Raw genomic sequence first — 15412 nt, 5'->3', positions numbered from 1 at the left:
AGACAAATTAAACCAGAAACAGTTTGCCTTGAAGGCGGCTTTAAATCTAATATACACAAAAATCCTACCAAAGGCTCATCCTGCTATGGATTTACCACTGCTGAATATCATGTGTAGCTCTTCAGAGCACCCTCCACAGAGTGGGGCTCTGTAAAATAAAACTACAAAACCTGCTCTTCACTTAGGATCAGGTGTTTTTTGAGGCCCCAGTCAAGATTCAGGGAGTCACACTAACATAACTGTATTTAAATATGTAGGGGGAAAAAAAGCTATTAATCATTATTAATCATTATTCTCCCCTACTCCCTCCCAAAACAGAGTCCTTATATTTTGACATTAAAGAGATGGTTGTTTTCATACATATTTTTAATTTTAGCTTTCCCAGGAATATAAAGAGTCACTGTCTTGACTTCTACTAAAGAAGCAGTGAGAAGTCTCAATGACATGGGTGCACACCACTGAAAAAACCTGAAGTTTTCTTTGAACAGACAAGGAAAAAACAGAGCCTTTCATAAAACAAATACAGTAAAGTACTATGAAATTAAGGTTGACCACGTACCTGAAGCTTTAAAAAAAGGCTATGAGCAGTTGCAATAATTCAGTAAATTCCTTCAGGTTTTCCCAGGTAATTTCTTGTACTATTTAACTACTTTAAACAATCAATTATGTGGTGTCATGCAAACAAGGAGCTTTACAACTGCTATAACTATCAGGGTTTCACAGATTAAACAACTCTTATGGGACAGAGATAAACATATTTAATCCAGAATATTATGTATTAAAAATCTCTGAGCCCATAGTAACAAGTGTACTGCAACATGACAAACCGTTTTTCTGCTTCAAGTTTATCCATCCTCTTCCAGAGACGATTCACTAGTGCTTCTTGTTCTTGTTCCAAAGTATTTTCAAGGTCAATCTTCTCACGTCTTAGCTGGACAGGAAAAACAATTAATGAAAATGATGGGCATGTATTTTTTGCAAGGAAAGATCCTTGCTCTAAAAACAGCATTTTAAATAATGCTCTACAACAGCAAGGGGAAGGGGGAGAAGAGACAAAACTCAGGCACAATGCACTGGTCACAGAGCCAGTGAAAAATCAAGAGATTCAGTAGCTTCACAGTTGTTATGTCCTTAACAGAAGCTCTTCTCAGAGAACTTGCCTCTGGCCAATACGGAGGAGCATGAAACCTGGACACGGGGGCACTGACAACATGACAAACCTATTCAAAGACATTTCCTATTCCATGTGTCTCTGAAGTTCAAACTGAATTTATTGTCCACTACACCAACATTTATTCTTTTGAAAAATTTTAGACTTTTTTAGTGGAAAAATCAGTTATGTAAGCCAGAAATGGAAGAGAAGCCATGTTTACCTTGTGTCAGATAAAGGAGTGACACAACAAAAATAGTAAAGAAAAATTATGTGAACTGTATCAATCCTTACTAGCAAAACAAATGTAGTTCTATCTTAGCAAAGGCTTCATAAAAGTAAAAGCTTAACTTGACATTACTTATGTTCACTTACTGCGTGAACAAACATTCTTGATTCTACTATAAGTTAATAAAAGAAGATATAATGTAGGACATTTTACTATAAGTTAATAATAACACCATACATGAAGAAATCTATTATCAGTGCTTAAGTAGAAATACAATGCAAGTATTAATAATACAGGAGAATATTAAGAGGCACAGATGATCTTATTCAGTGACAATGTAGCTGAACTCAAAAAGTTAGCAATAATGAAATATTTGGGAACAGATCAACACAGGTGGAAATAGCATAGAGGTATTTTTCCCAATCAGGACTTAGTTAGCACCACTTTTCTAATGGGCGAGTAATCTCACATTAGAACATGGAAAGACTGAAAACAGATTAAGTGATTTCCTCGCACATTTACAGCATCACTGGGTGAAGGGCTATTACAGCATCTAAATCTGTAAGGGTTCTTTGCTAACCACTAAATTCATACTGAGAAACCCAAACCAAACATGAACTTACACATTTCAGGTAACAGTGCAAGTTTAATGAATGAACAACTTTCTTTTTTAAAGGTTAGAGGAATTAGTGACTGTAAGTAGAAATAGACATAATATTGATGAGTAGTAGGGATCATAACTAGAGAAAGAAACACTGGTTAGCAAATCTTTGAATGAAAAAAGTTTGAATGCAGATCACGACCACTGCAGCAATGGTTTTTGCATAATTTCAATGCAGCATGGTTTAGACTCACCTTCTTTAACTGTTTACTACTATGTTATTGATCTAGCAACAAAAAAACCCCACAAAAAACATAGCGGTGAAAAGAAATTAATTTCTTTTAATGGTAGGAAGAGTAGCACACTGGAATTTGAAGACAGAGTAAATTATTTATAACCGTGGATTTGAAAAATCTAAGATTACATTTAGTATTATAGCAACCATCACCAAGGCAGTGGAGTCCATTAATTATAAATCTGCATGTAGGGTGAGTGTGCATAATGGCAAAGTCGAATCATCAGCAACAATATTCTAATAAGCTTTGTGGTGTCCTGAAAGCTGCTCTGATGAAACACCAAAGAAACCAGGTTGTGAAACAGATCTAAAACTCCACATTTCCAGCAATATGAAAACATACTGGAAACGGGTATCTTCCTTTCCTGATTTTGAGTGTTGTCCCAGTGCCTCCCAGTGGGAGGATATTAAAGCTCTGAGGATGAACACCTTGAACTGAACCTACAGAAGATGCAACTGCAGCATCCTAATCAGAGCTGTGAGTTCAGAGAACTGGTGTATTTGGCTTGGTACTGGATAGTTTCAGGTGTAATTTGAAACGTACTCCAGTCAATGAATCTGTTAAAAATGTGATAGCATTCAAAAAACATGATAACAGTCTGAACTACAATAAGCAGGATGGGATTATATCTCAGGACCAAGCCAGCAGCTCTTGCAATACTAATGTCATTCTACATGGGTTCAAAGTCACATTCCAATCAAAAACATCATTTAATTTTTACATTAGAACAGGGAAACAAGGAAGTATTGCTTGCTTTTTCAGACCTTAACTTTCCCTTCAGGAAAGTTAAAAGGAATTTTTGATCTGACACTCAATTATGTTTCTTTTCACCTCTCTTTCACACATGCACTTACTTTACTTTAAAATACAGCTAAAATATCCATTGTCTGTGTATTCCTGGATTATCGATTTTCAATTTTCTTGACAACTGATTAACAAGCACAACTGTTCCTTCCTGAAATGTAGATCTTCCAAATCAATGACAGTTGAATATGCTGATCTCTGCCTAAGCCCACTACACCAAATTTAACTTCTCTGCTTCTTATCTGCCCCTTCCCCTTTGCAGCTTTAATTCTCTGCTGCTCTCCAAGAAAATCTTTCCAGAAGATTTTACACATTTCATGTTCTTCTCCTTTCAAAGAAGACATAGGAGATGACTATTAGCAGTTTAGTTCTTATTTTTCATCTCCTAACTGCATCCATTCTAGTTTCTCACCATACTGTATGAATTAGAAAAGCACTTAAAAATAGTAACAGCAAGACTACACACACTTGGCCTCTGTAGGACAAAACTGACAGCTATTTATTTCCTATCAAAGCACTGAACTGTACACAGAACATTATTGCTCATTTTAACTGAGCCATTCAGTTAATGAAACAGTCACATGTTGCAAATTTCTCCACCATTACCCTTCAGAGAAGAATGTTCTGCTGACTTCAATTATTTCAGGTCACATTTGAACCCTAAGATACAATTAAATTTTTTATTAAGGAATAACGTTCTATGCAACCACTACTGCTACAAACTATGGACCACCTGTGGCATAAGCAGTTCAGATGAAAAAAAGCAAAGGAGACAAAGCACAGATGTTCTCTATTTTAAGAATAATAGTTTAGTGAACATATGTTGTAATTATCTGCTCACTGATTAGTGACAGATCTAGTACTGCAGCCCAATTCAGAGCATTGCTGAAGTCCTCCTTCCAAGCCCTGTTTAACAGGTGTTCCAAAGGTTATGTGGAAGTGTGTTGGCAATCTCTCCTAATTCCCGGTGTGTTGCTCATAAAGGCAACATGGCTCTGCTCACAACTTGTGGTTGCTTCTTGGTAAGTACAGCACCAAAGGCTGCTGCTTCAGCTTGTTAATTAGCACAATAAACTTTTGTTATTTGTGCAAGGGAAGAAAGTACGGTGAAGTCCAAAGTAACTTGAGATTTACTAGACCTTACAGTGAGAGGAAACAAAGGCAGATGTTGCATTACATATACATACACGTGGAATTTCAAAGCAAGACTGACAGCCATATTTAACATCTTCACAAACAAAGTAAGTTTTCAAGGTCAGATGTTTGAGAGAAAGACCTTCGTGCATCTATGCTTTTTGAACAATATATCATTGATATTTAAATGTAGCAACAAGTTTCAAATGTTATGATTTCACAAGTCTGTCTGCCCGGAACAATGATACAAAAATAAATACCATTATGATTTCAGCTGTGGCTCATGTTCAAAGATGACAACAGCCTAGTATATTAAGCTGACTTTGCATTTGGATTAAGTGGTGGCCACCACCACCTTGTGGCTAAGAGAGTTATTTCAATCTCATGATAATTTCCGTGCTGGTTATGGATTTGCGGGCAACTACATCTTCCTATCTTTCTATTTTTCTATTTGTTCCATAGGTCTCTCCATATAGAATGTTAGCATTAAGAATCAAGAAAACCCATTTGATCATTTACATAGCCATTAATTAATTTATCCATGCCAACAGATATAGGAGGTCATACAAAACTGGTAGAAATTCGGATTACCAGCAACAAAAAAGTTCCACAGCAAAAGAAATCACAGAAATAACGCACTAGATTTACACCACCCAGATGGTTGGACCTCCACATCTCAGAATAATCGGAAGTTCTTTAACAAGCCTACAGGTTTCATCAGTTTGCCTTTTAAGCCAAAAGGTCTCCTATTAACACTACTGAGATGCTATGATGCACATGCCTAAAATTAGACATAAGAGCACTCCCAATGTCTAAAATTCCAGTTGAAACATGACCAAAACAAGTGGTGTTTTATCTCTGCAATCTTCTTCTCCCTGTCTCGGGAGAAAGGGAGTTGGATGTAGTCAAATCTCGTGAAGAACACACACAGCTGACATCTCTCAGTTTGAGTCCTGTGCTCTCCAAGCTGCCACAATAAGGTGACCTGGAGCACAACTAGACACACACAGAACGGTCACTGCTGTGCTGAACCACTGTCAGAAGTGACAGCGCATTATTTACAAAAAAGTTGCATTTGCAAAACTCACTGCTGTCCAGCAGACATGAAGGCCTGCAGAAAGGCTACTGAAAGCTATAATGGCCACGAAAAAAGTAAGCAAAGTTTTGCATAATGAATTATGTTACTGATTATTGCTTTGAAAGTAAAACTACTGACTTTTCTATATTCTTGATATTGCCCAGTTTCTTATATACTTAAAAAATTAAGTCAAATCTAATACAAAGTACTTGTTTTCTTCTCAGTCTTATAATTCTGAAAGGAAGGAATTACCTGCTCCAGGGTGAGCTGCTTCGAAATTGTATCATTTTCCAGTTTTTTAATCTTCTTCATCAGTTTGTTCACTTGAAATTCCTGTTCCTGCTCTAAATGCTGCTCCAGTTCAGCTTTCTCATGTTGCAGCTAAAAATTTAGGAGACGTGTAAATATTTTAAACACAAAAATAGAAGTATGAACTTAGGCACCTTTTATATGTCTATTTACACATTTATTCTTACTTAATGTTAAATTCTCTACAGATAAGACTTCTCAAAAGACTTCAAAATGCACAACCCACCCAAGAGCCCTTCAAAAAGGAACTGTGCTGCATATTTAAAAAGCAGATTGAAGTAAAGTACATTTCCAATTATTGAATTAAGTTAAATCAAAATAGATTATTTTATATGCTATATATAATGTATTACAGACATCTTAGAAGTAAAAAAATCTATCATAATGTTAACAAAAGCATTAATTTTATTCTAAATGCATCATCTCAAGAGCACCCAAAGTATAAAATGCAGGTCTTAGCACTTCCTTCTCCCAGGCAGCTGAAAGCTTAAAATTATGACTGAAGCCATACTACTGAAATTGCTGTGCAGCAAGTTTAAAATCAACAATAGGAATTTCTAATTTATATCCCTGTGCTATCAAGAATTAAAATATTTTGATGACATAGAAATACTGGTAATTTCAACTCAATGTTATAAATATTCTTAACACTCGACAATTGTTTTTTCATCCAATGAAAAAAAATCTTTACTCTCAAGCAGATGGAAATAAAAAGCCCTCCCCCATTTTAAGATAAATGATGGTTGGAGTAGAGTCACTTTTAAAAATAAAGTCAAAATCACAAAAAAATCCCTCTGAGACAGGGATCCAAGTCTTCCTGTGGGTAAAACAGTGTGTCTGGCACCATGGTATGAACACGTGAATCTGAGTTAGGGAAAAACAAATGTCACGAAAAGACAATGGTGTAATTACATTGTGTTCTGACCATCCACTGAAAATTGCACCTTTTCCACCTGCTTATTTGCTATGCCAGTTCTTCTGGCTATCACATAACAATCTGTAAGATCATAGTGTTTAAATGTGAGAGGAAAATCTGAGGAAACAGAGAGATACCTTGCAGTCATGGACACAAGTCAAGGTTGCTGGATGTGAAGTAACATACTTTGATTTTAAAACAAGCTAAAATTGCTAGTTTGTTAATTCAGTTCCTTTTGCTGCTCCTTAGAGACAAAATGGTCTGTGAAGTGCAGTCTGGCAGAGAGATTAGAGCCGAAAGGCTTGTGTGGAAAGAGCACTAGGCAGACAGCAACTACTTGGCAATATACATGTGGGAGAAGCTTGGACTTTAACTGTGTTCCAGGGTTTGTCAATCTTGAGATTTTATTTTTCACAAATTAAAATAAACACCAGAATAGAAAATTCTTAGAATAGAAAATATTAGTTAGAAAGTAAATGAGATTTATTTCTTTCACTTACTAACTTACAGTATATTTCACTTACTAAATTACAGTATATTTTCTAAATCCCCTGACACTTACTGAAGTTCCCATGCATTTGAAGAAGCCACCCAGACTCCAACATGACAATCACTGAGACTACCATGGCAGCTCCTGACCAAATGGTTAGGGAGCTTTGTTAAACTGTCTAGCTGGAAATAAAAGCATTTCATTCCTTATGTGAGAATATGCAGGACTGCTAAGTGAGATTTGAGTGTTGTTTGATAACCAAATTTTGAAGTTCCTTACTTCAGTATTGGAGTTAAGCTTGGTTGGAAAAAAAAGCGGCCTACTATGAAAAAGCCATGATTTCACCTTAGAGTCCATAAGCCCCTCTCCTTTCCTTCCCCATCCCTATACAGCAGTGACAAGTTGAGACTAAAGACAGCCAAGAAGCCCAAGGAGCAGACAGCCCATGGATTACCAGCTGACTCAAGGTACTGACTGCACTTCCTTCAATCTTCATTTTCCTTCATTAAAAAAGCTAGACCTTTTTTTTTCATCCCTAAATTGAGACCAAATCCAATTGCTGCAATCAGCTTGTATTCAGCCAGCAAACTGAACTGTGTGAAAAGGCACAGAGCCAGAATCTCTTGCTCAGCTCAGAGCCAGGTGCTGTGAACAAAGAGTGTGTAGTTGGGGACTGTTGGCAATTCCATCAGTCCATGAGTCGGGCAGATCACACAGTCACCTCAAAACAGCTTAGTAACACACACCATTTCTTGCTCTCGTGTGCTTCATGCATGTGCAGCTAATGTATTATTTAAAACAAATTAAGCTGCAATATCTTGCAAATATCTTGTTTGTCAATACATTTCTTTTAAAGCCTGCTGAAATTTCCATCACATGGGAACTGATGAGACTTATTCGTTAGATCTGCAGCTTCTGTGTAGGATCTACTAAACCCTACTGGGAGTGTGAACATACTGCAGCCAGAGGAACATTCCAGCTGGTCAGAAAGCTACCAAGTGAAGCCAGGAGAGATCTACTACAGGAATATCCTCTACTCTGATTAGAAAGTAACTGAGAATGAAAAGAAGCCCACAATCACTCTCCCCTTGAGTGCTAAAGGGATTACAACATGAAAACCCTCTTGGGCACTCAACCTACTTTATTATACTACTCCCCTTCACCCTTTGGCTTCATTTTTCACAGTGGGAGAAAAATACTAATAACACACTCCAAAATACATATGAGTGGTGTCTGTCACTCATAATTGTATACAAAAATTTTTCCCTTTAATTTACTTTGATCACAGAAACAAACCAAGACAAACAAAGCACAGTTAATGCTGAAACCCTAATGATGAAAAATAGAATTGCTAACAATGGAAAATTATCCACTGGTAAAACACTAGTGGATAGCATTTATTTTACTTATTAAAGTAAGAGTATTTTCAAGCTGTTTTTAATTACATGCAATTATAGTAACAACTGTTTACAGATATACCTATGGCAGCCAGATAAAGAGAAGGAAAAAATGTGTTAGAAAATGTCACCTTGATGACAATGTCATATAGACTTTGAATTGCATATGAAAACTGAAGGAGAATTTTCAGCTAAGCAAGGTTAGAGATGGGTTTGTTGCAAGAGAGACAGCTAACAGTTTGAAGTGAGAATGGGGCTATCAAATACAAAGCTCAGCAGCAGGAGTGCATGTGTTAGTTCAGTTTAGTCCTGCACAACTACAGTAATACCCTTCTCTCTCTACAGAAACAAGTGACCTGATACAACGTAGGACCACATTTACCTTAATTCCTTACTGTACTGGCTTACTTCTGGGACCGCAGAAAGTATTTTTATGAAGTAAGGGAGTCAATGGATGAAGCTCCCCCTTTAAAAAACAACCCTCAATTATCCCCCAGAGTAGGACCCTGTACATTGGGCTGAACAGTCTATTTTCAGTACTCCGGGCCCTCAAAAGTTGTCCAATTCCTCCTCTGCTGCATCCTGAAAGTCCTATTTATTAACAAATTTGTATCAGCAGTTTGCCTTCTCTTTATGTCCAGATGTTCATCAAATAAATGATAGATGAGCTGACTGTTTATTCCGCACAATCCCATTTGCATCCTTGAGCTGACACATCGTATTCTGGAGAGCAGGAAGGGTAATAGCTTATGTTTACAGACTTATCATTTTTTTAAAGAATTGTCAAGAATCAGACTTGCACCAGAAACATTTCTGTACAGACACCTAATTACTTAAATCTGCCTGACTACACATTATGCTATTATCTTGGTATGTTGTAACATCTTACTTTCAAGGACAGATACTTGGACCAATTTGCACTTCCAAAAATACAAGGGTATTAAAAAGAAAAAATCTGAATTCAATTTTGAAAAGGACTGTTTAACAATTTAAAGACTGACTTCATAAGATCAAACAATATCAAAAATTAATTACTCTTCGGAGTAGCCTTGTTTCACAAAAGATAAATTTTCAAGATATACTACTTTAAATTTCAAAACAGTAACTCAACATATCCATGTCCACAGCTGCAAGAACAGAGCCCGCATGAAAACGCTCCTAATGAAATTCTGTAAAATACTGCTACGACTCTACAATGACTAGGGATCGAGGATGCCTTAAAAATACTGTTCCAGCTTTCCAGAGACTTCATCAGGTAAACAAAAATATAATTACAGGAAGCACATGTGAATATATAGTAAATGTATATAAGGCTTATAAGAACTTTATGAGGGATCTACGTGATTAAACACTTCTGTTTACTCCAAAACCTCTGTTGAAATACATGTGTTCATTCATCCCTTCAGCCTAGAAAATTAGTAATTATGCTAAACAAAGGAAATTTATCTAATAAAATTGTACATTTATTCATCTGGCTTGCACAGGCAGGGAAAGCTAATGCCAGACAGTTATAAAGAGACATTATCAAGCAGTGGTATGGCACCAGGAAGAAAGCATTATTCCAGAGAAAATACCTTCTTTTCTGTGCTACTATGTATGTTTAGACTCAGCCTGGCATATAGTAAAAGGTTTCAAAACAAATTTCTTACAATATTGAAAACCTGATGTCACTCTGTTTTGTACCAGTAATGCACATCATGCTGAACTGGGACATTCTTGTTCGCTGTTAGTGAGGAGCTGCAGCTCGTGCTCTGGCAGAGCTTCCACACTGAAAACCTTTTAACATTCTGGGAGCTCATTCTAGATGCCAGTCTGAATGGAACGCATAAGCCCCTACCCCACAACTGTGACAAACAAAGGTCTGACAAAGCAAAAAACACACAGGCACTATGAAAAAAGTCCCTCTGCTAGGTGGCTTTCAACTGAATAATACAGCAGTAATTTTGACACAGACACAGAGTTTTAAATACCTGAAAAATTGAGAGACTGCAAATCATATGCAGTTTACCAGAAGTACAACCCTCCTCTGTTCCAAAATGCAAAGCTTTAGGCAAAACTACAGATTCATATGCAATTTTTTCCCCTTAGTCATACAAAAAGCTGGAAGCCATTTGCTGCACAGTGTCTGACAGCATGAATTTTGAAAGTCTAGTTCCAGGTCAGACCAACATTGCCTGGCAAACACAGAGATTAAGAGCTTAATCTCAAAGAACAGTGGAGCAACCAACTGGAGACTACTGTATTTCTGACTAAGTCATCATCCAAAGTCTGCATCTAATTTTGCCAGAATTCTCTCCAGAGCAAAGATGCCAAAAATGGCAGTGGGCATTTATGAATTCATTTTTCACCTAATAAAGACAGAACTGCTACACTCTCGTGGGCAATAGTAAGTATTGGCACTCACAAATCTCAGGAAATTAAAAAAAAAGTGAATTGTAATTGTCTTAACTTCTTGGTCTAAAACATATTAGTCAGGAACTTAGCACTACACCTGTACAATGGGAAGAGTATCCCATTATAGAAAACATACTGTAATAAACTCTAAACTGACCATGTGATGTGTGTTAATAATTCTCTCTTTTCCAAAAAATGAGTTTATTTGTAATATCAGGAGTTTCACTTCTTAGATTTTTAATCTGGCATACATGGGTGCAATTTCCAGGATTCATAACTGAAGAATCAAAACTTTCAGACAATAGATAAGCTTTCAGAAAACAAAAACCAAGGTCAAGTATTATTTTCAGTTCTTTGCTACTTAAGAAAATTGCCTGCAACTCACCAACATTCTACTATTAACTTACTAAATCCATGATCTCTTAAGAGATGAAAAATTACTGTCATGGAAACATACTGTAATATTCAAATGTTTCCTAATTCTTTAGGGGAAGGGACCACTTCTGCTGTAGAATTTATAAGCTGCTGACCATATTACTAGTTTTTAGGAGAATACATCAATATTCTGGTTTTGCATTTCACAGTAAGCTTATCACATCAAAGATATAATCAAGCCATGAAATGAGATCTGAACTCAGCCTACACAAACAGAGTAATAGTTTCAATATTAAACTGTTTGCTTTAAAACAAACACTCCACCTGTACTGCAAGTGTTGAGCCACTGGAAAGGTATGAAAAGCCATCTAGATGTGTGGACAACAAAACCTGCTGACCAGTGAACTGCCCTATTTTAACAACTTCTGGTCGATATAGCCATGTTTACCAAACACTAAATGAGGCTACCAGGAAGCCACACGGAAGGACATTTAAGGCTGCAGGTTGAGACACTGTTTAACAAAGCCAGGTGGCGGTCAGCATTTAACCTCCATGTTATTGTAGTTCTGGCTATGTAGTTACTTTCTCTCCACAGAAACCTTCCCTTTCCTACTGAAAGCTGGTCAGTATTTACAGGATGATGCTGAATCCAAAACTGAGGATTTTCTCCAGGTGCCGTACAAAAGGTGAGAGCGACTTCACCAGTTTTAAGCCTGCATTCTGTTTCAGACACCTCTCTGAAACTTTCTCTCACTAGTCAGAAGGAAGTCACACCTTTTAAGGGTTTCCACTGGACAAAAAGCACAATGCCCTTGCATTGTTTCATCCATTACAACGAGGCACCCCCTTGGCCATTTTGAGAACAGTAGATTGTTAACTTTTTCTTTAATTTGGGGACCCAGTCAGAGGACACTTTCCGAAAGTCCATAGTAAGAAAGAATAACAATTAACTGTACTTTTAGGTTGACAAAAAGCTTATATTTTGCATAATTTTAGCAATTCAAGAACTGTTAAAGATAATGCTTTAAAGCAATCTCGTGAATTCTAGGGAAAAGGCTAAGCATATTTTAAGCAATTACTAGACACAACAATAGGTCATTATATGAGTTCAAAAGCCTTCAACCAAATCAAGTGTAATTCATGCTTTTACTTCTAAAGTAAGTTTTACATTGATACACAATGTATAGTACAGTCCCACATAACCTGGTTCTGTAACAGATTTCTATGTCTCCCTTTCAATTAAACAACATTGTTTAACATACCATTTCTCCCTTTACTGTGAGAGACTTCAGTGGAAAGCTTTTTCTATGGTGATATCTACATCTTACTTCAATTAGAAAAGAACAGTTGATACCTCTATTTTACTGCCATCTGCTTCTCTATTTTTCATGAAAATGCGTGACTTGGAAAGAAAACGTGTACCTTATTCAGAAACATTCTTGTCATTCCTCAAGAACAGCAAGGGGAAATAGTAATACCAGAGAGAGGATATTTTATCTTGCTACTTAATTTACTATGTGATAATAGGAACCAAATAGACAAAGTCATAGAAGGCCCAGTTTTCAGTAATAAAAGCACCAGATGGGATTAGCTCTCATGTTGTTTCCAAACAGTGTATTTCCTAACTGCAGGGCTAAACATGCCTTAAGTCTCCAGCTGCAGAACAAGGAAATGCTTACAACATACAAATTAGGTTCTTTTAAATTGCCTAGTTTTTCATGACAATGCTTATAAGTAATGTCATGAAAAAAGCCCAGGCAGATCACAGCAAACATTCACCCGCCTCCTACACCCTGTCTCCTACAGAGGAGGCCAAAAGCAGGTATTTAGGCATGACTATCAGAACAGAGCAAGTAGGCACAACACTTTCAATAAATACTTACCCGCTTTCCAAAAATTAGCAACTTGGGCAATGAAGTTTCTCTGCTGCAATCGTCCCTGCGTCTTCAACTTTTTATTTTTGGCATCAAAAAATATGTTTTAATTCCAGAGAAGCAACTGTTTTGTTAAGAGTATGGATAAACTTACAGATGAAGTCTCCTTCAAGCATCACTGCACATTCTTGTATATAAAGTTCAATATTTCAGGACTCCTGTTAAATATCAAATACTCTAGGGAAAAAAGTGTCTGTTTCACTAACATTTTTAATTAATCAGTAACTCTCGTCTGGGAGACAGATGACATTTACTCTAAGCTACATCCATTTTTTTTGCATCTGCGTACAAACTTTCAGGTTCTCAATACTGAGTTCACAGATGCGAAGTTGAAAGCAACATATTAAAAAAAGGTTACTCACTACCACTTCTTGTATTTTGCTTTTATCAGGTGTCAACTTTACAACAGTTAGAATATGACCACATCCCTCTGACTGCAGTCATGCAAACAAAAAGGTTCAGTCACCGGTCAGTCCTGAGGCTCCTGAAAGAAACATCAGTAAAAGCACCAATTACCTGCATCAGTTTTCTTGAAAGTTCATTAGTGAGGAATTCCTCTTCCTTTTCATAGTTTACTGCAAGCGTTTCTTTTTCTTTCTGCAGAGCTTGAATCTTCTTAAATAGAGTATTACTGATGAATTCCTCTTCCTGTTCTGCCCTTGCTTGCTGTGAAGTAAAGAGAGAGTTTTAAGCAAAAAGGGAGCAAAGTAAAGAGAGAGTTTTAAGCAAAAAGGGAGCAAATTTCCACATTAAAAGCTGCAATCATTCCATTCCCCTTCATATGCCTATCATCTTGGAGAACAGTAGGCTGGATGTAAGTGCTGTTACCCTCCCCTTTTGTAACATTATATCACCTTTCTTCATTTTTTGTTTTCCATCTTTAACTTGGGAAACTTTAAAGTGGCCTCCTCCCACCAAATGCACAAACTCCCCAACCTTATAAAGCTTATAAAAGCATTATGGATTCACAGATACCTATTTTTACCTACTCTATGCCTAAAAAGAAACTCCTGTCTAAATGTTCTCCACTACAAGCTGAAGCACAGCTCAGATTGCTGCATCCAGCACTGTGCCTTCTTTTCAGATCCCTCAGACTGAGTCCTGCTTTCTAGGAGTCAAATAATGCATTTATTCTTTCACCCAGATATGCCTTGCTACTGAGCCACAGGCACCATGGCTTGTCTCACAGCAACTTCTACCCAACCACCAGCGCAGGAAAATGGGTATCTTGCTTCTCAGAACTGCTATTCCACTATATACATCAACTTACAAAAATGCCATGTGGTAGCTTTACCCCCAGCCTTACTCTGGAAATCTTCTAGAATCACTAGACAAGACAATTTCCATATCAGCTTTCCAACACCACCCAGGCACTGCTCCACAGAAAGCCAGCTGGGAACTTGCTCACTTGCATTCCCTACAGTTCAGATGTTTGTATGTTTTTAAATATAAATAATTGAAAAATTGATAAATGGAACACAGAATTGATTTTTTGAAAACCTGCTCTGAAACACTATGAAGAGCATTTCATATGGGCAAATGAATGATCACAGTTAAAATTGGTAGAGCCAACTCTTAATTCCACAGTCCAAACAAAGCCTAGAATAGGTGAATGACAGAAATACCACATTGAACAAATGAAGCAAGGTAGTGTTAAGGAGTGGTTTTATTTCCTGCAATAAAGTCCATTACTTGAACTGCATGTGTGTGATTTGCCCTGATCCTAATAAAATGACACCAGCTTATAGCTTATGCAAACATTCTCTAAGTTTAATTTCAGTAAAATTTAAGAGAGGAAAATTTAAGAACTGAAACAACCACATTACTGAAAGCTTAGCTTCTTTAATCTTCTGCCCAAAATGTGCCAAAGTAACCATGCCTTTATACTTATTGTACACTAGAAAATGCTTGAAAGATTTCCTTATGTCAGTGATCTTTTAACTGGAACGATATGTCCCCTAGTGGTCCAAGAGACAATTACTTAGACACAGACACCTTCCATGTCTAGAAGAAAAGTTAATTAAACAACATTACTGTCTTTAAATTTGGTGAAACAATAGGACAATTGCAAATTTTCCTCATGATAACATCAGCATCATAAAATCTAAAGCAGTGGTTTGGAAACCTCGCAGTTGAGTCCTCTTTCCACCAAGTCCTTCTCTTCACATTTTTATCTCTGCCTTCTCCCATCTCTATCGCTTTCTTTTCAAGGCCCTTTCCTACTATCTACCTGCCATCAGCTCCCTTCTTCCTGTCACCAGCAGAGTTGGCACAAACTCAACCTGAAGAAAATAAAGAGGGAGAG

At 37.0% G+C, this 15412-nt stretch overlaps 1 protein-coding gene across 1 annotated transcript in view; it reads right to left on the bottom strand.

The window, feature by feature from the left end:
• CCDC6 (coiled-coil domain containing 6) overlaps positions 1-15412 on the bottom strand; it is a gene marked incomplete at its 5' end in the record, with an annotated part of 51211 nt that overhangs the window by 18279 nt on the left and 17520 nt on the right. Inside the window, 3 exons of the mRNA XM_027694104.1 lie at positions 828-931; positions 5545-5673; positions 13624-13773. Coding sequence (XP_027549905.1) covers positions 828-931; positions 5545-5673; positions 13624-13773 — 383 coding nt within the window. The remainder of the gene's footprint in view (positions 1-827; positions 932-5544; positions 5674-13623; positions 13774-15412) is intronic.

The sequence above is a fragment of the Neopelma chrysocephalum genome, unplaced genomic scaffold (assembly GCF_003984885.1).
Source record: "Neopelma chrysocephalum unplaced genomic scaffold, ASM398488v2 Primary Assembly neopelma1_96, whole genome shotgun sequence".
NCBI classification, from domain to species: Eukaryota; Metazoa; Chordata; class Aves; order Passeriformes; family Pipridae; genus Neopelma; species Neopelma chrysocephalum.
This window is presented reverse-complemented; position numbering and strand designations above follow the sequence as displayed.